The sequence below is a fragment of the Eubalaena glacialis genome, chromosome 11, assembly GCF_028564815.1.
Source record: "Eubalaena glacialis isolate mEubGla1 chromosome 11, mEubGla1.1.hap2.+ XY, whole genome shotgun sequence".
Taxonomy (NCBI): domain Eukaryota; kingdom Metazoa; phylum Chordata; class Mammalia; order Artiodactyla; family Balaenidae; genus Eubalaena; species Eubalaena glacialis.
In genome coordinates this window covers 97,273,486-97,298,528 of record NC_083726.1, presented here as the reverse complement: position 1 = coordinate 97,298,528, position 25,043 = coordinate 97,273,486, and the positions used below count along the sequence as shown (strand labels likewise).

Sequence of the window (25,043 nt, the reverse complement as noted above, 5' to 3'; positions counted from 1 at the left end):
AAATGTCCTCCAGAAATGTCCCTGTGTCCCCATGAAAAGATCAGTGACTAGCAGAGTGGTGATGCTTTAAGCCAGCACTGCATGGCAGAGAGGATCTGGGAGAGCAGAGCGGGTTCCAGGAACCTGACCGGTAGCTCTCAGGAGGGAGCTTCTCTCACGCTGTGTAGGCAGCATTGCCTGGCATCTCTCCAATACAGCGGAGAATTTCTGGAAGAACCTAAGGATTTCTGAAGTTCTAAGGAGAATGTCAGAGTAAGTAAAAAATTCTAGAATCCGTTGATGATACTTGAGGATGGGCCAGAGTGTGAAAGAGAAAGTAAGAAACTTTGCTCTCCATTAGTAATTGCTCAGATTTTTAAGGACAAGCATGCCCTTAGGCCCATCAAAGTATGGATTCTCTACAAAGAAATATCCCCATCTGAGCTCCAGTTTCAGAGGCTCCTAGGATCTTCTGAATTCAGACGTCTGAAGGTATTGAGGGTTATGAACAAGAAAAGAGTGGTGTTCTTCTAGACTGTCATGGGCAATCATTCTGAGCTGTTTCATCATAGGGGTAAAGCAAGAGGAATAAGGGCCATCTCCAATAACAGGCTAAACATATACTTAAGGAAAATGGTGACGCATTTCATTAAAAATAAAAATATCATCTTTCAAGCAGAGATGAACCATCAAGTAGAGAAAAGTAAACAGAAGGAAAGGAGGGCTCCTCAGATGTAATCTGAATGTTTCTCCACCTCTTTCAACTCTGCTAGTTTACACTTTGACAGCTGTCTAGAAGGTTTTGCAGTATTTGTGTAGATACAAAAGTATCCTTGACTAAATAACGGCCCTCCTCCACTTAAGATGGTGAGTGCACTAAACCCAGAACATGGGATGGTAAAGTAAGTTAGTCCTAGAAAAGATGTGCCATCTTTATATGTAAGCTCACCCTATGACACCTTCTGTCTTTCCTTCCCGTTACTACCAATCCTCTTTTAAGTAATACTTCGTATGCATGACCTCCATTTTCCCACTATGCATCATTCTTCTACATGTGAATTCTTATTATCTGATTTCTGCTACTAAAGCTCCAGAGAAGCCACATGCTTAAAGGCTGACAATGAGAATCTAAATGACTACTCTAGTAGCTTCTTGCTTCTGGATATGTTCATTTTCCTCTCCCTACCAGCTATATGCCAGCATCTCCCAAGGATCTATCTTCCCTTAATTCCTTTCCATTTTCTCATGATATCACCACTACTCTCATTTAAAGCCTATAAACCTGTCATTCCTCTGCATGAAACACCTTGGCCCTAGATATTAATACCGCTGCCTCTCATATGTCATTTAGATCTGAGGTTAACTGCCAGATCCAACCTCCCAAACTAAGATGGCAACCCAAACTTGCCATATTAATCAATATTTATTAAATTATTCTCATTACATTTTTTCAAATTACTTATCACTATCTGAAGTTATTTTGTTAATTTTTCTTTTCCTTTGTTAATTGTCTCTCTTTCCACTAGAAATTAGGGGCTTTGTCTTTCTGGTTAATTGAGGTAACTTCAGTAGTTAGCACAGTGCCTGGCACACAAGAAGCACTTGATTACTATTTTTTGAATAAATGAATGAAACTGACTTTCTCCAGTGGTTTAAACTACCATCTCTATGTAGATAATCTAGGAAATTAGGCTCAGCCCTCTCTTCCAAACTGTTAATTGATATTTCTATTCTCTCACATACTTTCAGATGGACAACCTGACAACAGCTCTAATTCAGCATAATAAAACCACCTGCTTTTCCAAATCTGCCCTCCTCTTGACCTTCCCTGTTACCCAGGCTCAACACTTTTCCTCTCTCTTTAGCCCACTTAAAAAATTCAACCGACCATAATTCTTCCACCTATTTATCCCTTTTTTCTCTTTCTCCATGGTCATTACCCTATTTGGTTTAGAGTCTCACGCCTTATTTAGACCATCATAATAGCCTCCAAACCAAACTTGCCCCATGATTGGAAATGGACTTCACTTGTTGAATCCTACCTAGCCTTCAAAGTTCACACCAAACACATTGAATGAAATCTTTCCTAACGTCCCTGACTGGAAATGCTCTCTTGACTCTCCGTGGTTCTTTTTGGTACTCTGCTCATGAATTTCCCCTTGATTATAATCACTTGCAAGTTATGTACCACTAAAACAGTTAATAAGCTTTTTTCAGATGAGGTTTATGCTCACTTTGGTGCTTTGCCTTTTTATTTACTTATGCAAGGAAGCGGGGAGAAGCTTTTGCTGATCTTTGTTTGCCTCCAAGAGTGACCTATATGCTGCAGGCAAAACACTACCTGAGGAATCTGGCTGTGTCTCTAGGTCTTGCTCACCTGTTCTTGCTGCTGCTTGGCCAGCTCCATTTGCTGGCGCTGTTTCTCGATCTGAGATGCAGCCAGTTTCTTCTGCTCATCATGGGCAGCCAACAGCTGCTCTCGCAAGCTGGTGAGCTGATTGATCATCCCCATGAGCTGTCTCTCCTTCTCAGCGAGGCTTTCGGGAGTCCCTGAAAATAAGACGGCAGTAAAACATGTAAGAAAAGAGAAATGAGAAGAGAGTGGTTTTTCGATGACAATGACTCTGGTGTGTAGAGAATTATTACATGTATAAGGTTTGACACACAAACATATACTTACCTTCTTTCAGATTGTAACTCAACAGTAAAAAGTGATGGCTATTTACTCATTACAAAATATCAGGATGAACAAATATTTTGATTGTTTTTTATTTATGATGAGTAATAATGTGTAGCTGTTTTCCCCCTTCTATTTTATAAGTAAATAAAAAACTGTTGGCTGAGCATTTATTATTCTCAATGTTCTAAGCTAGGGTTTGATGGAAATAAAAAGAGGCTTAAAGCACAGTTCTTGGCCCTAAGTAGTTTTTTTTTAATCAAAGAGGCAAGACAAAACATGAAAATTTAATAACCACAATTATTAAGAGATCCAGGGGGCTTCCCTGGTGGCACAGTGGTTGAGAACCTGCCTGCCAATGCAGGGGACACGGGTTCGAGCCCTGGTCTGGGAAGATCCCACATGCCGCGGAGCAACTAGGCCCGTGAGCCACAACTACTGAGCCTGCGCATCTGGAGCTTGTGCTCCACAAGAGAGGCCGCGACAGTGAGAGGCCCGCGCACCGCGATGAAGCGTGGCCCCCGCTCACCGCAGCTAGAGAAAGCCCTCGCACAGAAACGAAGACCCAACACAGCCAAAAAAAAATTAATTAATTAAAAAAAAAAAAGAGAGATCAAGGGTATTATTATCAGTGATACGATTCTTCTTTTCTTAAAAAGAGAATCTTGAAGAATCAGAATTAAGGAATTCTACATTTAAAAAGGAAAACTCTATTAGTTAATCAAGTTTTAGACTGTTTTCTCATATGCCACTCAGAAGCTTTCTTCAAAAATAGAATATAGCTAGCAGAAAAAATATTCAAGTTTGAGAATATAAATTTATGCTCTCATGAAATAATGAAACGTAGTTGGAAAACTAACTGGTCACATTATGGCCACCCAAGATTACAGTTAAATCCAAGATTATAGTAGTTAGCACCATATGTTGTATCATTATTGACATAGTTATTTATTTATTGAATCTCCCAGTAGAGTATAAACTCCATGATAGCAGAATTCTAGCTTTTTTTGTTTAATACTATGTCCCCAGAGTAATGCCTAGCACATAGTAGGCACCCCATAATCTTTTATTAAATGAATTAAATAAACTTAAGATGAGAGAAAAGTCCTTAATTGAGTGATAATACATGATTCTATGCAAATAGATAAATAACCCTTATTAGGATTACTTAAGTTAAGGATGCTTTCAAATACATTTGAAATAACAAGAAAAAATCTTTGGAAGCTTATATTTCCCCAATATTGTTTTATTCTAGCAAAATGCAATAGATATATGACATGAAGTTACAATCAAAATCACAGTAAATTTTTGGGAGTTTTGATATAACTAAAGGAAAAGTAAAAGGAAGGAATAGTCACTCAGGAAAGGAAAAGTCCTAGAATTTTGATGCTGAAAGTAAACTAGAGATTACGTTTCTTCCCTCAAAAAAATTACCACACATTTAATTCAAAGCAACAGTCTATCTTTGCCAGGATGTTTTTTTTTTTCTTTTATTGTTGGTGTTCCTTAGATTATCAGTGTTATAATTTGGACAGGACTCTACTTGGTTTAATTTTTTTTTATGGAAATGTTGTTGCTTTCAACTGGTAATCCACCTGAAGGATCTAAAAGTCATTCGTTATGTTGCCTTTAAAAATTCTGCCTAATGAAAGTGCCTCAAGCAGCCGCATAGCACAGGGAGATCAGCTCGGTGCTTTGTGACCACCTAGAGGGGTGGGATAGGGAGGGTGGGAGGGAGACGCAAGAGGGAGGGGATATGGGGATATATGTACGCATATAGCTGATTCACTTTGTTATACAGCAGCAACTAACACATCAATGTAAAGCAATTATACTCCAATAAAGATGTAAAAAAATAATAATAATAAAATAAAATTGGGGAAAAAAAAAAGAAAGTGCTTCTACTAGAGTGTAAGCTCCAGAAGGGCAGAAATCTGTCTACTCCATTTGCTACCAATACATCTCCAGAACATAGCACATGGCAAGACAGATAGCAGTATTTGTTGAATGAACTGAAAATATAATGAATAGAAACAAACTTAAGTTATTCTAAATTTACAACTAAAGCTTTTCTCAATGGCAGTCTTATCCAACTAGAGTAAAAGTCAGACCCCCTCATCAGAAGGTATGAATGGCATTATTCTATTTCATCAAAGGAATATTTAATTTATCTAACTTACAAACATCTGTGCATTGGTCTTTTTCATTGACAACGAATGCAATCAAACTTTGATAAAATTTAGTTATATATCCTTTACAGCAATATAGATACTCTTAGAAGTTGGAATCTATTAAAATTACATAAGGAATGCTATCATGTATTATATGACAGTATAAATTGATATTCTAGTGTACACAGCTAATACGATAAATATTCTTACCTTCTTTCAGATTTCTGTAATTTATTTTGAAAAAATAGTTTAATTCTTTTTGCTTCAGTATCTTAAAAGGTGGACTTTGGCTTGGATTTTAAAATATACGTACTATGGAAAGCTACCAGGTATTTTTTTTTGGCTGCACCGCTTGACTTGCGGGAGTTCCCCGGCAGTGAAAGCACCAAGTCTTAACCACTGGACTGCCAGGAAATTCCCATGAAAGCTATCAGTTTTAAGGGCGACTATCAGAATGAAATGGAACACTTGAAAAGTAGCTATGGTCTTTACCATTGTTACCCCATGGCTGGATATTTTGTTTCTGGGACATTATGAACAAGATGTGTGCATTATCATTTGTACAGTGAAAGCAAGGGTCGTTCTTACCTTTTTTAAAAGTATGGTTCTATACAATTTCTTACTACAAATGTCTACCTTTTAATGGAGATTGTAATTTTATAACCTTTTCCCAAGATTATTCTACCCGCTTACTTGGGTATTGTACTTAAAATGTAAAATACAGTTTTGTTTTGTTTTGTTTTTAATATCACATTCAACTTGCTGCATTTAGAGACTGGAATGTAGTCAATAATAGCCATCACAAAACATGGCATTTCTTGGTCATCCATTCATCAAATACGTACTGGGTTCCAAACTTTGAGCCTACAGTAAGCTAGATAGTCTACAAGGAAAGTTCACCATGGAGGCAGGCTAATGATGGGTACATCTCAGAGGGACTCTTCATCTAGCTGTGGTGGGTCTGAATATGTTTTCATGTTTTAAAGGATTTTAGAGATCACCCATTCCAACTTTACTAAGAAGGACTACCAAGCATCATGTAAACAGCACAGGCTTTGAAGGCAGACAGAATTAGAGTCACATCTTGACCCTGTCACAACTAAAGTACGTGGTTTTGGATAATTAATCTCTCTCTCTGAGACTCAATTTCTTCCTACATAAAATAGGAATAAAATGACTTTGTTACAATAATTTTGTAAGGAAGATGTTAACGAAGTGGCTGTACATAAACAGGCAGGTAATCAATGCAACTGTTTTTAAATGAGGGGATGAGGAAATAAACCAAAAGAGGTAACCTGATTTCCACAAGTCTTTGAGAGAATCAGGGCAACAAGACACCAAATCTTTTTAACTACATCATGCTTCCCTAGTAAGAGAAATGTTAATTTAAAAGAGGAAAAGGTTTTAGGTTAATTCTATTATCCAATGACCTGGATAACGTAAGCTTTGGAGTCCACATCTACAAGAAAAAAACAATGGTTTTATAATTATTTTAATTTTAGAATCTTCACAACCCTCGGACAGATGAATACTTGTTAAATGAATGAATGTATCTTTAAATGAGAAAAATGTTGAGGAGAGAATATTTTTATTTTCAAATATAAACCCTAGATTAAATATGCAAAAGTATCTGCTTAAAATATGCATTATTAACTGCCTGCTGTAAAAGGTATATATAACTTCTTAACTGGTGAACTGGATTATCAATATACAAATCAATGAGAGCCAGTGGCTGATTGCTCTCTTCCCATCGCTTGCTGTGTTTATGTACTGGCATAAGGACTCTGGCTTTCTAAGACAGAGCAAGTAACTGATTTGCAGAAAACATAAAGTCACTTTCTGCTTTTATAGACATTGCCAAACTTATTTTAAAAATTTATATCCTGTGCACCAGTAGTCTTTCTTCAGTTCTTATGAAATAGTTTTTACAAAAAGTGAAAACATTACTCATAAGCAACTACAAGGAACTATAAAACAAGCTTAGTAGATTAAAAACATTAAACATTTACTTTATTTAGAAGTAAATGACTATATGTTATGTACCTTCCTTATGGCTGACTCTTATGTTAAAGGAATTCCAGATACAACAGTTCCCTCAGAAAATAATCAACATTTCCAACCCCTCTGAAAAAATGTGAAGAAATATATATATATATCTCTATATATCTATATATTATGCACAAATGAAATAGTCACAAGGTAATTAGCAAACCATGTGTTTCTTAAATAGTTACTGGACTTTTAAAAGAATGGGTTTAAAACAGCTTTCAAAGTTATACAAACCCTTACATATCTAAATGCTGAGATTTTAGTTTCCGTGTTTTAAATTTACAAAAATCCAAGGATACCTCTCACTAGATTATTACCTGGGACCTGATTCCTGTTCCAAGCCTGCTTATTTTCAAATCGTCTAATGTTATTTAAACAGAATCATCTCTTTCAAGCCATATACTAAATCTACATATCTCTTTCATCTCAAAATGTCATGTCACCTAAGAGAGGATCTACTTTAATCCTCGTGTTGAATCTACATAGCATGACTTTAATTCATGAGTCCTGAAAGACCATAGTATTGCGGAATGGATTATTTCCTTGAATCCATTATTGGCATTCTAGAGCTGTTTGGTGTTAGCCTTTATGTCCCATCTTCTAGAAAGAACAAAATTATAGCTTTCAAAAAGAGCCAATTTTTTATTATACCAACTACAACTGGCATTTTCCTTAATACCAGATATAACACTTTACTGGCCTAAATTAATGCATTCTGAGCAGGGTGAGAAGGGTCTACCCGGGATACCAATGGGAAAGAAACAAGGCTCTAAAGAATTCTTCAAACAAGGCAGGTAGAGAAACTGATCTAGGCTTTCCTGAGTGACCTAGTCAGAAAACCTCTCAAACAATGCCCTGCTTTTATAACCTGAACAAAATAGAAATATTTTAAGAGAATTTTGCATGAAGATATTTTTGTTATAATTTTACAAATAAATTTAAGTCAGTAAAATACACATTTTGCAATGGCTTTGTTGAAAAACAGACAATCTGTTTAGATTAGTCAAAGCTGCCATGGATCCCCAGATACTGTCCTCAGGTGAAGTGCCAATGCAATGACCTTCAGTGTAATGGAATTTCATGCTAGCTGAAACAATGTGTGATGCTACTGGCTGCCAACTGGAGTGCAGGCACTGATTTTTCCCTTCTCAGTAACTATGAGGCTATAAAATGTATTTCTTCATCTTTCACACAACCATTACTCAGTGCTTCTGCTATAGATAAGGGCAAAGAAACCTCTGTAAACTGGCCAGTTACACTATACGGCTGATTAGAGAAGAAGAAATAAATTATTTCTGTAGTCATCTAATCAGTTTATAATATATATTGACTGTTTGCTATCGGTAGACCTTTTTAGTCGAACTCTTTTGTTCTGGAAAACTGAATCCAGTGTACTTTTTTGTGTGTTTTTTTTAGAGAATTGTTTCTAATGTAACTTTAAAACCTAATTACTTCACATTTCCAAAGTACCAGACCATAAAATGCTCTAAATTCTAATCTAACATGAAAATAATTTTATGCTTTTAGAAATGGGTGACCTTTCCTAACTCACACTGTTTCTTGAAAAATGAGATGGACTTTAAGTGGGTATGACAACTCTTTATTGACAGCTAAACTATCCAGACCAAATGCTATTTATTTCTCCTCTTTTTAAAAGTTTATCATTTTCACTTTTTAAATAGTAATAGTAAGAAACACTTCTTTGAATTTTGCCAAGCTGTAAGTTTAATCTTTGTCCAAATGCGCTGAAAGTAATTCACTCACAGCGACTTGAAGCCAGCACTTAGGAACTGAGCTCTGCCCTCACTTGGCTGTGGTCTTAGATATTCAAGAATGGACACACACACACACACACACACACACACACACACACAACACACACACACGCATTCATTCACTCACTCATGTTTCCTGGAACTAATTAAAAGTTAAGTGAAAACTGACCAGTATAAATGGAGGAGAAGAGTTTCAATCCACAAGAAGACTCGGTAAATACTGTAAAGGCTGTAAACATCCTAATATATACAAAGGTTCTACTCAGATACATTGCTCTGAATTATCAGTAATAAATTATCTAATAATTGAATAAGTTCATATTTTCAGATTTTAAAAAAAGGTCATGCTTATCCTTCCCTACCCTGACTGAAAACAGTCTACGCATACATGAGACTTACACCTTTATCTGCCTCATAAAAAACAGAGGCCAAACAGGTAGGCTATTGTTCTTGACTAACTTCGTCTGAGGTGGTACGAAAACCACATTCCTGGGCAGCACATAATCATAGGGTCTGACCCCCCCCCAAGAACCATTAAGTCAAATTCATTTCCCCACAGAGGGCAACACACTATTGTATCCTCTCCACTTTCGAGCCACCTATGAACAATGGATAGTAATTGCAACTGTCACGGGCAGTCAATAGGAAAAGTAACCCAGCGCTTTTTTCCTCCAGTTTTCTGCCAAACCTGATCCGAGCACCTAATAACCATGCCCCCAACAGAAGAAAGAGCTACAGTTGCTTTTAAAATGCATCAGAAAACAGCTTTTTGCACAGAACCAGAGGACAATGACTAAACTTGTGCTCTGAATGTGAAGCTTAAAAAACTCAAAATTAAAGACAGAAACTTCTTTTGTGACTGTACTGCAGCTTCCTGAACTAACCCCACAGGCAAGCCTGAAAGGACAGCTGAGCTTCTTTCCTCTAAGCTTATCATCACTGCTGTTGCTGCTTTTAAGTTAGACTTGTGAGGAAAAGGAGGGAGGGAAAAATGTTTGTCCTCCAATGGAACGAGATCACAAGGCTTGGAACAGGCGGTCTTCTCTGCTCTGCTCAGTTATTACCCAGGTCACAGGAGAATAAAGAACCTTGGAGAATACATCCTGCATCTCAGGTGCAAATGGGTTAAAATCCAACAAAATAGAGGACTTGCTGCCTCAGAAAATGAAACTTTTCTGTTCTCTTTAAACTTTGTCTTCAAGCTCTTTAAGGGATATTAATTATTACTTGTTTGAATTTCATTCCATTATAGGTTCTGGGTACTTAATTTGCTGATTAGCAGGAATTCATTCTCTCACCACCCATTCACACCTAATCATAGCCTGAATATATGTAAACTCCAAATATATGGATGAAAAGTGAGATACTCAATCAAACATTTTATGGAAGTTTCCCAAACAGAGATATTGACATCACGTAAGTCAAACATTTGAGAAGACTGATTTGTGCTTTGCCCTTCTCCAGGATGCTCTGATGTAGTAGTAAAGCCTTAAGAGAGATGATTGCCTCTCAGTGGGAGAACACTTGCACGTACACACATATGCAAAAAAGTTATTTACACACATATTTCTACATTTATATCAATATAAATCTGGTGATATTTAAAATATATATTCAGCCTCTGTCAAAAATATACAGAGTAATATATAACAAAATATATTAATATTAATAAGTAGTTTTTCCTTAAAGTTAATCCTTTAGAACTCAGATTCAAAAGTGTCCTATTGGCAACAAATAGAAAACCATAGATTGCCTGCTATGCTCTGAGAAAACACACTTTTTAATTAATTGAAAGCATCACTTGATTTTATTTTTATATGAGGAATTAAACCTTCTCTCTTTGTCATTCCTGGTTTTAAGTGGAGATTACGTATATTCATACTTCTAATATGTAGAATGTATAAAATCATCTCATACAGTTTTTAACCCTGCTGTAGATACATTTGTACGTATAAAGTAAGTCATTTAAAATTTTAAAAAAAGATGAAAATCAAAGACTGTTAAAGATATAGTGGGATTATTCTGTTAAAAAAACATACTATTATAAGGCACAGAGAGAAAATAAGAACCATTGTACATCCCTTTTCAAGCTAGAAAGAAGAAACACCAAAGACAGAGTGCATAGGGGCAGAAGTACTTTATCACCACTAATATTTCTAAATATCAGATTCATTTCGGTACATTTTAGACCAAAATAATTGCAAACATATTACCTTTTATTTCACCAAAGTTCCCTGATCCCATTGCAAGAAGCTTGTCTTTCCAGTCCTTTGATAGTAGCTTTTCAATACTGGGGGTTTCTAAGTAAAGAAAAAAAAACAGGTAAGCAAATCAATGTGACTATCTTTATAACGAAGCTCATTAAAAGTCTATCTGCTAAAAATAAGGCCATCCCTACCCTGGCCCCAGTTCATAATGACTTCATCAACAAACTGATAACAGGGGAGGAAAAAAAGAATGTGTTTTGTCACCTGCTGTTTCAATATCATTAGCTTTTTCCTCTTGTGGAACAAAGCCGTACTAATTCTTTATGACAATGAGTACATATAAACCTGCAGTTCATTGTTTTCCAATTTGGTGAACAAATTCCTGCTATAATGGATGCTTGTCAATTTCAGGGTGTTAGTCTGCAGTCAAAAAATAATTATGTTGATAAAATGCAGAGTAAAAAAAGGGCAAAGAATTAGCTCTTAAATCTGCTACATGTAATTATGTCCCTCTGTGTGTTTACAATTACATCCACTTCATAATATATGTTTAACATCGTGTGGTGGTGAGCACACTGTGGAAAGATTTGCCAGTACCGTGAACATATAAAAAAGAGTTGGTGTAAAAGAAGCTTTACAAAGATTGCAGAATCTAGACAAGTAAGTAATGCCTATAATGGAAACTTATTATTTGCTTATTTCAGATTTGTATCGCACTCTTTTAAAACGCCCTGTATTAAGACAGGACACACAGATTTTAGAGAGCAGGGTTATGTGGTAGTCTGATATCACAGACACATGGTTTTGATCTCTCTTTTTGTGTTGAATTTTAATGTATAAGTAAATATAAATGCTAATAAAACTCCGAAACATTAAACTCAGTTCCAAATAATGTAATTGTATATTCTTGTCAGCATTTAGATGGGTACACAATTACAATGGCTTTCAATCCCACGATTAGCACTGCATTCAGTTAGAAAATGGTGTGTACTAAAAGATAAGTGTCCCAGTATGCTCCATCTAAATAACAATACCCACACTTATTATCTAGATCGAAGACACACACTGCCATTCTCCACATTGGTGTTTATGCGTATTTGTGTTTGTTCAGACATTTGTTTACCCCCTACTAGGAGCATAAAGGGAGTACATGTTAACTTATCAAAGGGACCGTCTGGCCTAGAGACCCTAAGATTATTAGAAACGCATTAATTTTCCCCACAATAAAATGCATTTTGAAGCATCTTCAGCATCATCTTGGCTAATGCTATCTACTTTTCTCAGGCCCTCATCTTAAAGACATCAGCTACCAGAGTCACAAAGCCTGTGTGGAGTTTTCAACGAATGGGAGGTGAAATTTTCTTTGGAAAAACTGTGGCAGCATGGATTGCTTCTTTTTCAGATGTCAAAAACTTGGGGAAAATAAAATAGTGAAAAGCTCTGAATGATTACTTCTTCACATAGCCTGTATGTATAGTGTGTACATACACACACACCCCACAACTACTGTGTGCACATTTACATGGAATGTGTGAAATGTTTTTTTTCCTTTGTAACAAAATATATCTTTCTATTTTTTCACATTTAAGGAAAAAAGATCCTAAACATTTTACTTTTACTTTTTCTTAAAATATCCCTATTTCTATACCACATTGTTTTGAAAATGGTAATGACAATTCTGAGTAATAAAATGCATTAAATCTCTTCTTACTGTAATCAATATTTCTGTTCACTGAGGCTTTAAAATAACTTTAAAATACTTCTGCAGGGATAGCCAATGTTTCTACATTCACAGTAAACACTTGGTGAGCGAAATCATTTTTTAAACCTTATCAGAGTAGGTCAAACAAATACCACTGTTTCTTTTTTCCAGCACTCTACAAAAATTCTTGAGTAGCATGTAAACAGGGTCCAACCAATATGGTATTTGCAGTAGAGTACCGTCAGTCATTAAAAGCTAACAAACCTTTCAAAGCAGGAATGCAGCAATAGAAATCCATTGTGCACTAACAATAGGCCCCTGAACCTCCCGGCACCAAAAGCAGACCATTTTACTTTTAAGGCTATTGTCTGCAAAGTCCATGACAAAGCTTTTCCCCTGCAGCTAGACAAAATATTCACTGTAGTGTGCTCATAAAGAAACAGAAGTCTTCTGTCTAAGTTGCAGAGTTAAAGAAACAGCCGCCAGATTTCTGAAACCTGCACAACATTCCTGGCCTCTTTATTAACTTGCATAAAGATAGGAGGCTCTCATACAAAGCCAGTTTTTTCAAGTACCTGACTTTTAACATACACTACAGAAAAAAAATGAATAACTTCTTTAAGACCAAGTAATTTGCAAGATGTAAAATCAGAAATACATCTAACTCAGGGTTGTCATGCCTGTGGATGAATAAAGACAATAATACTTGCAATTTGGATGAGGTATATACTTTAAACTCAGATTCAATAAACGTTTATTGAACAGCCTGTGTGCCAGGAACTATGCTAGATGCTTTTACCCGTATTCTCTCATTTAATCAAAGCAAAAACCTGAAGACTCAGATTGTGTTATTATATCCATCTTTCAGGTTAAAAAAAAAGCCAAAGGAAGAAAAGGATTTGTTTGAGGTTTCACCATATGTAATGGGTAGAGCTGAGTCTTGGACTAAGGTTTATTTTTTTCCCTACAAATTCCTAAGTCTCTTGTTGATGACGATAATGATAGCTGCCATTTTGAGGGTTAAGTGAGAAACAGTGTACCAGGTCCTTTACATGTGGTATCTCAAACTTCTCATAATAATCTCCTGAATTAGATATTGGTACGTCTGTTTCACCATTAAGAAACCAAAGCTTTGAGAAATATCGTGACTTGCCCAATACGGAGCTAAGTTCAACTTACTGGATCCCAAAGCCTTTGCTCTTTTTAGTAAACACACATTACTGCATTTCACCTCCAAAACAGCCATGGACAGTCAGAAAAACTATTGTTATTAACTCCAGTGGATGGACGAAGTAAACATTTGAAAGGATAAATTGAATATCCCAGGGTAACATGTACCTATGGGCAGCATGATGAGATTAAAAGCCAAGATTCCTTACAATTTTCAATATGTTCAGGATGTAGTCCCACTATATGACTTTGAACTTTAGAATTTTGGATGATTTAAGGAAAACCTATGACCATATAGCAGATATATGCATTGAAATGAAAATGTATTCATATGGTGGAAGGACTATTGGGCTATAAGTCAAACAATATGGATTCTCACCAGGACTTTAACACTATCTAGCTCAGGGGGACCAAAAGCATATCTTTTCACCTACTTTACCTCTCTGTCCGAATTACTGTAAAACAAAGAGCTTTAAGCAAATCCATGTTCAATATTCTACAACTGCTACTGTTTGAGTTTATTTCCACTGGTAGTTCATGAAGAAGTGGTATGAAATGATCTCACAATAATGATCACAATAAACGGACATGTACCAATGACTGAATTTCTCTGAAAATGGTAAAGATCCCATAGAATATAAATGATTAAAACTGTGAAAGATCAAATGGCAAAATCTCAATATTTATAATGTACCTGTTCATTAATGTGTGAATATGATTAAAGTGAAATCTGACACAATTATGTAACTGCTACTTCAGTGCTTATGCAGTAAAAGAGATAGTAGTTATCTATTAAATATTCTACTTTCTAAGATGTGATTTTAAAAAAATACATGTAGAATTGTATTTTAAACTGTGAGTATGGTATGTTTCTGGACATACGGTTATTCCCAAATGTTCAAATTCTGGATTAGCCATTATTTTCATGTTAAGATGTGTCATAGTTTTACTTTAAACACTTTAAAGAGTCTCTTGAGATTTACTTCTCCCAAGCATTGGAGTATCATGATTACCATTAAAATTAAAGCTAGAGCTCTCTGTATTAAAATAAGCATGACAGATAATAATAGTTATTATTATTTGCATGGCATTTCAGTTTACAGAATGCTGTCAGATACAATAATTTGTCAGTGGTGTATATTATCATTTTATCCATTTTGCAGATGAGAAAACTAAGGCTCAGAAAGAAAACCAAGGCCCAGCATTACCTAGCCAGAAAGTAGAACAGATGGAATACAAAACCACAGCCTCTTAATTAGAGAATCTGTCTTTTTAGGGGTAAGGTAAATGCATATATATTTTTAAAGAGAAAATAAAATAAATATTAAGAAATAAGCTGTAAGATAAATTAGAGAGAAATGAAAGCTATCCTTATCAGTCAATCCATTAACAGTAAGATGACTCTAACTGGATTACTTTTGTCTCTTTCTGCCATCAGGACCCTTTTGATATGTTTGCTTGCTTTTCCCTTCTTACCCTTGCCTCTTTTACTCACATACGGTTCTTCACATCAATGCCTATGGCAATCCCCACCAGTGAATGGCCCCCTTAACTGTGCCAGCCATTGTTACAACAGCATCCTGTCTCTTCAGGGCCTGCTCATTCCCTATAACTCTCACTCCTTTTTCCCTTCAGTGCCAAACACCCTTAAGACTGACTCCCTCATCTGGAACAATGAGACTCAGCCCAGAGACTCATGCCAACATATTGTAATTCTCCAACAAGCTCCCAGTGCCAAGAATTAAACCACATTCGCTCCAGTGCAGTAGCTTTACACACAAGCTCAGGTTTTTGCTTTGTGTTTATATAGGTTTTTTTTTTTTCTTAATCTCCCTTGAGCTGCAGTGGCAGAGCTCATTGAAAAAATCGAACAAGCAAAAAATATGTATGTATAATATGTGACTTTTTAAACAAAGTCCCAGGAGTTAGGTCATACCAAATCTACCACTGTTTATACTTTAATTTTGTGGCTTAAACTAAGCTGTGTTATTCCTGACATGTGATAGGGTACACATTTAGGGATGAAAGTTGTCTTTTGGAAGGAACAACAATATGGCTGAACGTCAAAAATATACTAATACCTCCTTCAAAGTCAAGAAGTAAAAGCATATGTCGATTATTCATATCATAGAATCAGCATTTTAAACCTGGAAGGAGCTTTAGATAACATTTAGATAAGCATTCCACAAAATTAATTTACTAAAACATATACTGGACATAAATTTATGTTGGTTGGTTTACTTGTAACCAACCAACATAAATTGCTTGGTTACAAGTAAAACTAAAGCAAACAAATAAAATAAGCATTCCACTGTCATGTAAATCTAATTAACATTAAACAAATTTACATTTCTTTTTTTTACAAGATTTAGATCACTTTATGTGCTAACAGACTGTCAATCTTTAAGTGAGTTATGGATTATATAGTATTACTTAAATATTTGACCAAGGAAACTAGTGTTGGGAGATAACTGTTTTGCTCAATACAAGTTGGGTAATAAATAGTCTAGATCAAACCCTTCATTTTACAGACTGAAAATCTAAATTAAGGTTAAAACTTGCCTAAGATAATAAATCTAATTAATGACGAAGGCAGCACTTGAAGCCTAACTCCTAGTTTAGTGTTCTTTTCCATATACCACATACCACAATAAGTTCTTTTAATAAAGAGTCAAACTTTTCAAAAATAAAATGTTAGTCCAGTTTTATTCACCTCATCTAGTTTTAGACAATAATTAGATGATAGGTGGTGTGGGTGGTGAACATCTGTTAGAATTAGGTGCCGTTAATTCAATATTCTCCCCTTGGAAGCTTTCACTTGATGGCTCCCATGAAAATATAGAATAGTTAGTTATAAATGTTAGTTAGTACATTTGGCTAACTATAGTTTTCTTCAAAAAGCTAATTACAGTCTTGCTATTTAGTTATTCAATTACTGATAATAAGATTATTTTTGAGGGGAAGGTTGGGCTAAATCTGGAAATCATATACCAGTAAGAGTTCAATTCATGTTGACAATAGCTGCATGTTTAGACAACATTTGGGGGCAAATATCAAACAATGCAATGGAAGTAATATTAAAACTTCTACAGGGCTTCCCTGGTGGCGCAGTGGTTGAGAATCTGCCTGCCAATGCAGGGGACGCGGGTTCGAGCCCTCGTCTGGGAAGTTCCCACATGCCGCAGAGCAACTCGGCCCGTGAGCCACAATTACTGAGCCTGCGCGTCTGGAGCCTGTGCTCAGCAATGAGAGGCCGCGATAGTGAGAGGCCCGCGCACCGCGATGAAGAGTGGCCCCCGCACCGCGATGAAGAGTGGCCCCCGCTTGCCACAACTAGAGAAAGCCCTCGTACAGAAACGAAGACCCAACACAGCCCTACATACATACATACATACATAAAAAGAATGTAAGCAGACAAGAATAGCATTAAAAAAATAAAAAAATAAAAAAAATAAAAAATAAAAAAAAAACTTCTACATATCTGGAGAGTATCTGGGCACTGAAGACCAGAAGGCCTTGTAATAGTCTCATTAGCCAAGCACTATAGCTAGTCCGCTACTGGAAATGTCAAGTTCTTCTAGGAAATGTTAAAAAATAACACACACCACAACACACAATAGAAACACATCTGAAATTCCAAATCATTAGGATTTCAATAAGCCTCATTTTATATGTAATCAACCTGAAGTGAATTAAGCTCTAGAAATACTTTACTTTTAGTAGTGCCAAAATATTTCTTTGTTTCCACTTGAAATTTAATAAGAGCTTGGTTAAGAGAAAAAAAAATTCTATGGCCTGCTGACTCAAGTTTTGAAATTTTTAATGTGCAACCAGTTTTTGGAATATTGCAATATCTAAATCATTACCCACAGGCTTAAATTTTCTCAACGTACAGGCTATAACTGTTAACACACCTGCTCAATTATATCCAATCTTATACCATATTTTAGAAGAATATTTTTCATTACATGATTAAATATACCATAATCAATATGCTATAACTGCTACATATCAATAAACTTGGGTTTTCTCCTCAAAAGATGGCTCTATAATTCCTACACAAAATATCCATTAAGAGACAGACTTATGAAACTCTCCTAGTTTTATCCACTCCATCACTCGGAAAGCAAGTGCATTTCCTTGCATAGACTAAAACACTCTGTTTTTTTCTTGTTTTAAATATTAGATCCCAGAAAAAAATAACATAAGTAATTTGAGGGCAGCATTTCAAAAAGGAATTGCAAAGAGTTTTTTTCTCATGTACAAAATCTCTGTTTTGCTACTAAATGTAAAAAAAAACTTAATGTCATGCAACATGACTCCATCACTTACTATGACTAATTTTGTGACCTTTGGCAAGTAATTTAACCTCTCTATGCTTCAATTTACTCGTCTATAAAAGGGGATAATAACTATACTTATACTATTGTCAAAAGAATTAAATGAAATAATTTATGAAAAATGCTTAAGACAGTGCTGGGCACACAGTAACAGTTAAAAAGGTTGACTAACATTACAACTACAACTTAGTATACAACAACCCAAGGGATCTATGTTAAAATCCAAATGAAAAATATATACGTATGCTTCACTTTGCCCATCACTAAAACTACCTAGAAATCAAAAGCTGCATCAAAGGGTAATAGTTCTACCTCTACACATTTTTATGAAAATGATTCATAACCCTTAGCTTCACTGGTTTATCTGTCATTCCTATGAATTTTTCAGTTGGTTCATGTCAATAAAGATGACATTGAAAGAGCTGTAGTAGTAAGAGGGACAAAGACTGTTGTCACTTCCATTAGGTTAACATATGAATTGTCCCCAAACAGCACAGAAATACAAAAATACTCAACTAATCTTTGCCTGAGTTTCTTTTTTGACAGTTGTCTTTCTAACTTTCCAAGGGTTCTGTTAGGTCCTCAGCAATGGCTAAAGCTTTTAAGCCAGTGCTGTTGACAAGTGAAAGGGAACAACAAATAGCTTTGTAGTGCTCTTTTCCCAGGGTCACTCAACCAGCGGTAATACTTATTATTTTTATTTATTAGCACTATAGCCCTGTCCTCTATCATGGCTAACTCACCCCAACCCCCAAGACAGGAAAAGCATTTTAACTTTTAATAAAAATGGGAGAGTGTGGCACTCCTGTGTAAGGCTCTTTCAGTAAAGTGCACACACAGCTAATGAATATTGTCCATCTTTATCCAAATAATTTATGTTGTCAGCAAAGTGTGGGTGGTGAAATGTATATTAGGTTCTAGCCATTAGTCACAATTAGAGGGGTGAGAGTGGAGAGTAGGAGGAAGCAAAAAGGTTACTAAGGCAAGAGGGGTACAATAGGAAAGCAAAGGCAACTTGACAGAAAATTGGGAGGAAGGTGTTCATGATGGTATCAATTAATAGTCAATTTACAACAGTTAAAATATTTCCAATAAAAGATTCTCAAGACTATGTCATCCAGCAAATAGCCAACTTTCTCAGAGACCAACTGTAATACATCTGTTATTTTCCATATGTTTTATTTGAAATAGTATTTCTCAACTGCATATATGTGAGATAGAAGAAGAAAGAAAAATAGAAGACAAGCCATAAGAACTAAATTATAGCAAATGGTATATGAGAATCAGGAATATTTAAGACAAATGAAGTCTTAATTTCAGAAGACTGAAAATTTCAGAAGAAATTTATAAACAAACAGGAAAAGTTTAAGATAGCTTAACCATATCACAGTTTAGTAAAGACACATAGATCTAAGCATATTATATATACCTACTGATATATTTAAGAAAAGAATTACCTAAATATGTATTTGAATTATAAATGAAGCAATTATCCTACTGTAAGGTTGTATTCAGATAACCATCCATTTAATTAGATATCTAGACTATGCTGAAAACAAAAATTAACGATATTTGTAGAATTTTGTTGTTGTTTATAATTGGGAAGGTGGGTGGCAGAGATGATAAAGGAGATACAAAAAGTATAGAAATAGAAAACCACTTAACATACATTAGAATGAGAATTCCAATACTTTAAAAATATGACAGAATGTTTTACCACTGGAAGTGAGAATTAAAGCGCATATAGCCTGATGCTAAACCACTACACATCCTGAATCTTCTCTATCACAACATATGTGAAAACAAATCGCAATCTCAGCTTGCCAGATGCCTGAAAAGATATGAACAATAAAAACTGACATGATTCATATGATAAATCAGAAATTGTGATATTCAGGTAGTCGAACAGTTGAGCTGAAAAGCTACTTATAACTCAAATTATATTTTTATGTTCTAATACAGAACATCAGATTTTAAAATTAAGAAAAAATCCTTTGATTTGCTTAAAATCATATATCTAAATTTGCACACAGCCTTCTCAACCAAAGTAGTCCATCTGCCTTAACAACTTGTTATATTTGGTCTCCCATAACCTTTCATGGATTTTGGATTGTGTCATTTTTAGAGTAATTTTAGATGAGAAAATACAATAGTTTTATTTGCAAAATGGCATTTAATGTTCGCAAGCTTAGATATAATCTAATCAACAATGAACCAAAGTTGTGCAAGGTAAGACTAGCTGTGAACCCCCGATATGCAAAACAGCAAAAAAATCAACGTGTAAAAAGCATTTTCATTTAAAAAGGAACAAGTGGAGGAGACCTTCAATATGGCAGAGGAGTAAGATGTGGCGATCACCTTCCTCCCCACAAATACATAAGAAATACATCTACATGTGGAACAACTCCTACAGAACACCTACTGAACGCTGGCAGAAGACCTCAGACTTCCCAACAGCCAAGTGGCTGACAGGGTCTTGGTGAGCTGGCCGGGTGTCAGGCCTGTGCCTCTGAGGTGGGAGAGCCGAATTCAGGACATTGGTCCAGCAGAGACCTCCCAGCTCCATGTAATATCAAATGGCAAAAGCTCTCCCAGAGATCTCCATCTCAACGCTAAGACCCAGCTCCAATCAATGACCAGCAAGCTACAGTGCTGAACATCTTACGCCAAACAACAAGCAGGACAGGAACACAACCCCACCCATTAGCAGAGAGGCTGCCTAAAATCATAATAAGGTCACAGACACCCCAAAACACACCACCGGACGCAGTCCTCCCCACCAGAAAGACAAGATCAAGCCTCATCCACCAGAACACAGGCACCAGTCACCTCCACCAGGAAGCCTACAAAACCCACTGAACCAACCTTAGCCACTGGGGGCAGACACCAAAAACAACGGGAACTAAGAACCTGCAGCCTGTGAAAAGGAAACCCCAAACACAGTAAGTTAAGCAAAATGAGAAGACAGAGAAACACACAGCAGATGAAGGAGCAAGGTAAAAACCCACCAGACCAAACAAATGGAGAGGAAATAGGCAGTCTACCTGAAAAAGAATTCAGAGCAATGATAGTAAAGATGATCCAAAATCTTGGAAATAGAATGGAGAAAATATAAGAAATGTTTAACAAGGACCTAGAAGAACTAAAGAGCAAACAAACAATGATGAACAACACAATAAATGAAATTAAAAATTCTCTAGAAGGAATCAATAGCAGAATAACTGAAGCAGAAGAACGGATAAGTGAGCTCGAAGGTAAAATAGTGGAAATAACTACCACAGAGTGGAATAAAGAAAAAAGAATGAAAAGAACCGAGGACAGTCTCAGAGACCTCTGGGAAAACATTAAATGCACCAACATTCGAATTACAGGGGTCCCAGAAGAAGAAGAGAAAAAGAAGGGGACTGAGAAAATATTTCAAGAGATTATAGTTGAAAACTTCCCTAATATGGGAAAGGAAATAGTCAGTCAAGTCCAGAAAGTGTAGAGAGTCCCATACAGGATAAATACAAGGAGAAACACGCCAAGACACATATTAATCAAACTATCAAAAATTACATGCAAAGAAAACATATTAAAAGCAGCAACAGAAAAACAACAAATAATGTACAAGGGAATCCCCATAAGGTTAACAGCTGATCTTTCAGCAGAAACTCTGCAAGCCAGAAGGGAGTGGCAGGCCACATTTAAAGTGATGAAAGGGAAAAACCTAAAACCAAGATTACTCTACCCAGCAAGGATCTCATTCAGATTTGATGGAGAAATTGAAACCTTTATAGACAAGCAAAAGCTAAGAGAATTCAGCACCACCAAACCAGCTCTACAACAAATGCTAAAGGAACTTCTCTAGGCAGGAAACACGAGAGAAGGAAAAGACCTACAATAACAAACCCAAAACAATTAAGAAAATGGTAATAGAAACATACATATGGATAACTACCTTAAATGTAAATAGATTAAATGCTCCAACCAAAAGACGTAGACAGGCTGAAGGGACACAAAAACAAGACCCATATATATGCTGTCTACAAGAGACCCACTTCAGACCTAGGGACACATACAGACTGAAAGTGAAGGGATGGAAAAAGATATTCCATGCAAATGGAAATCAAAAGAAAGCTGGAGTAGCAATTCTCATATCAGACAAAATAGACTTTAAAATAAAGACTATTACAAGAGACAAAGAAGGACACTACATAATGATCAAGGGATCAATCCAAGAAGAAGATATAACAATTGTAAATATTTATGCACCCAACATAGGAACACCTCAATCCATAAGGCAAATGCTAACAGCCATAAAAGGGGAAATCGACAGTAACACAGTCATAGTAGGGGACTTTAATACCCCACTTTCACCAATGGACAGATCATCCAAAATGAAAGCAAATAAGGAAACACAAGCTTTAAATGATACATTAAACAAGATGGACTTAATTGATATTTATAGGACATTCCACCCCAAAACAACAGAGTACACTTTCTTCTCAAGTCCTAATGGAACATTCTCCAGGATAGATCATATCTTGGGTCACAAATCAAGCCTTGGTAAATTTAAGAAAACTGAAATCGTATCAAGTATCTTTTCCGACCACAAAACTATGTGACTAGATATCAATTACAAGAAAAAAATCTGTAAAACATACAAACACATGGAGGCTAAACAATACACTACTTAATAACCAAGAGATCACTGAAGAAATCAAAGAGGAAATCAAAAAATACCTAGAAACAAATGACAATGAAAACACGACAACCCAAAACCTATGGGATGCAGCAAAAGCACTTCTAAGAGGGAAGTTTATAGCAATACAATCCTACCTAAAGAAACAAGAAACATCTCAAGTAAAGAACCTAACCTTACACCTAAAGCAATTAGAGAAAGAAGAGCAAAAAAAACCCAAAGTTAGCAGAAGGAAAGAAATCATGAAGATCAGATCAGAAATAAATGAAAAGGAAATGAAGGAAACGATAGCCAAGATCAATAAAACTAAAAGCTGGTTCTTTGAGAAGATAAACAAAATTGATAAACCATTAGCCAGACTCATCAAGAGAAAAAGGGGGAAGACTCAAATCAATAGAATTAGAAACGAAAGAGTAGAAGTAACAACTGACACTGCAGAAATACCAAGGATCATGAGAGATTACTACAAGCAACTATATGCCAATAAAATGGACAACCTGGAAGAAATGGACAAATTCTTAGAGAAGCACAACCTTCCGAGACTGAATCAGGAAGAAACAGAAAATATGAACAGACCAATCACAAGCACTGAAATTGAGACTGTGATGAAAAATCTTCCAAAAAACAAAAGCCCAGGACCACATGGCTTCACAGGTGAATTCTATCAAACATTTAGAGAAGAGCTAACACCTATCCTTCTCAAAATCTTCCAAAATATAGCAGAGGGAGGAACACTCCCAAACTCATTCTACAAGGCCACCATCACGATACCAAAACCAGACAAAGATGTCACAAAGAAAGAAAACTACAGGCCAATATCACTGATGAACATAGAACAAAAATCCTCAACAAAACACTAGCAAACAGAATCCAACAGCACATTAAAAGGATCATACACCATGATCAAGTGGGGTTTATCCCAGGAATGCAAGGATTCTTCAATATACACAAATCAATCAAATTGATACGCCATATTAACAAACTGAAGAATAAAAACCATGTGATCATCTCAATAGATGCAGAAAAAGCATTTGACAAAATTCAGTACCCATTTATGATAAAAACCCTCCAGAAAGAAGGCATAGAGGGAACTTATCTCAACATAATAAAGCCCATATATGACAAACCCACAGCCAACATTGTTCTCAATGGTGAAAAACTGAAACCATTTCCCCTAAGATCAGGGACAAGACAAGGGTGTCCACTCTCACCACTATTATTCAACATAGTTTTGGATGTTTTAGCCACAGCAATCAGAGAAGATAAAGAAATAAAAGGATGCCAAATCAGAAAAGAAGTAGTAACGCTGTCACTATTTGCAGATGACATGATACTATACATAGAGAATCTTAAAGATGCTACCAGAAAACTACTAGAGCTAATCAATGAATTTGGTAAAGTAGCAGGATACATAATTAATTCACAGAAATCTCTTGCATTCCTATACACTAATGATGAAAAATCTTAAGGAGAAATTAAGGAAACACTCCCATTTACCACTGCCACAAAAAAAAAAAAATACCTAGGAATAAACCTACCTAAGGAGACAAAAGACCTGTATGCAGAAAACTATAAGACACTGATGAAAGAAATTAAAGATGATATAAACAGATGGAGAGATATACCATGTTCTTGGATTGGAGGAATCAACATTGTGAAAATGACTATACTACCCAAAGCAATCTACAGATTCAGTGCAATCCCTATCAAACTACCAATGGCATTTTTCACAGAACTAGAACAAAAAATTTCACAATTTGTATGGAAACACAAAAGACCCTGAATAGCCAAAGCAATTTGGGGAAAGAAAAACGGAGTTGGAGGAATCAGGCTCCCGGACTTCAGATTATACTACAAAGCTACAGTAATCAAGACAGTATGGTACTGGCACAAAAACAGAAATATACATCAATGGAACAGGACAGAAAGCCCAGAGATAAACCCACACACATATGGTCACCTTATTTTTGATAAAGGAGGCAAGAATATACAATGGAGAAATGACAGTTTCTTCAACAAGTGGTGCTGGGAAAACTGGACAGTTACATGTAAAACAATGAAATTAGAACACTCCCTAACACCATACACAAAAATAAACTCAAAATGGATTAAAGACCTAAATGTAAGGCCAGGCACTGCACAACTCTTAGAGGAAAACATAGGCAGTACACTCTATGACATAAATCACAGCAAGATCCTTTTTGACCCACCTCCTAGAGAAATGGAAGTAAAAACAAAAATAAACAAATGGGACCTAATGAAACTTAAAAGCTTTTGCGCAGCAAAGGA

General features: G+C 35.9%; 1 protein-coding gene across 10 annotated transcripts in view; it reads right to left on the bottom strand.

Annotated features, from left to right (window-relative positions):
• Positions 1-25,043, bottom strand: part of SOX5 (SRY-box transcription factor 5) — a 992,512-nt gene that overhangs the window by 199,884 nt on the left and 767,585 nt on the right. For all 10 annotated transcript variants that reach the window (XM_061206370.1, XM_061206379.1, XM_061206380.1 and 7 more), the window contains 2 exons: positions 10,865-10,951; positions 2,357-2,529 (listed from right to left, as the gene is read on the bottom strand). In XM_061206370.1, the coding sequence (XP_061062353.1) occupies positions 2,357-2,529; positions 10,865-10,951 (260 nt within the window). The remainder of the gene's footprint in view (positions 1-2,356; positions 2,530-10,864; positions 10,952-25,043) is intronic.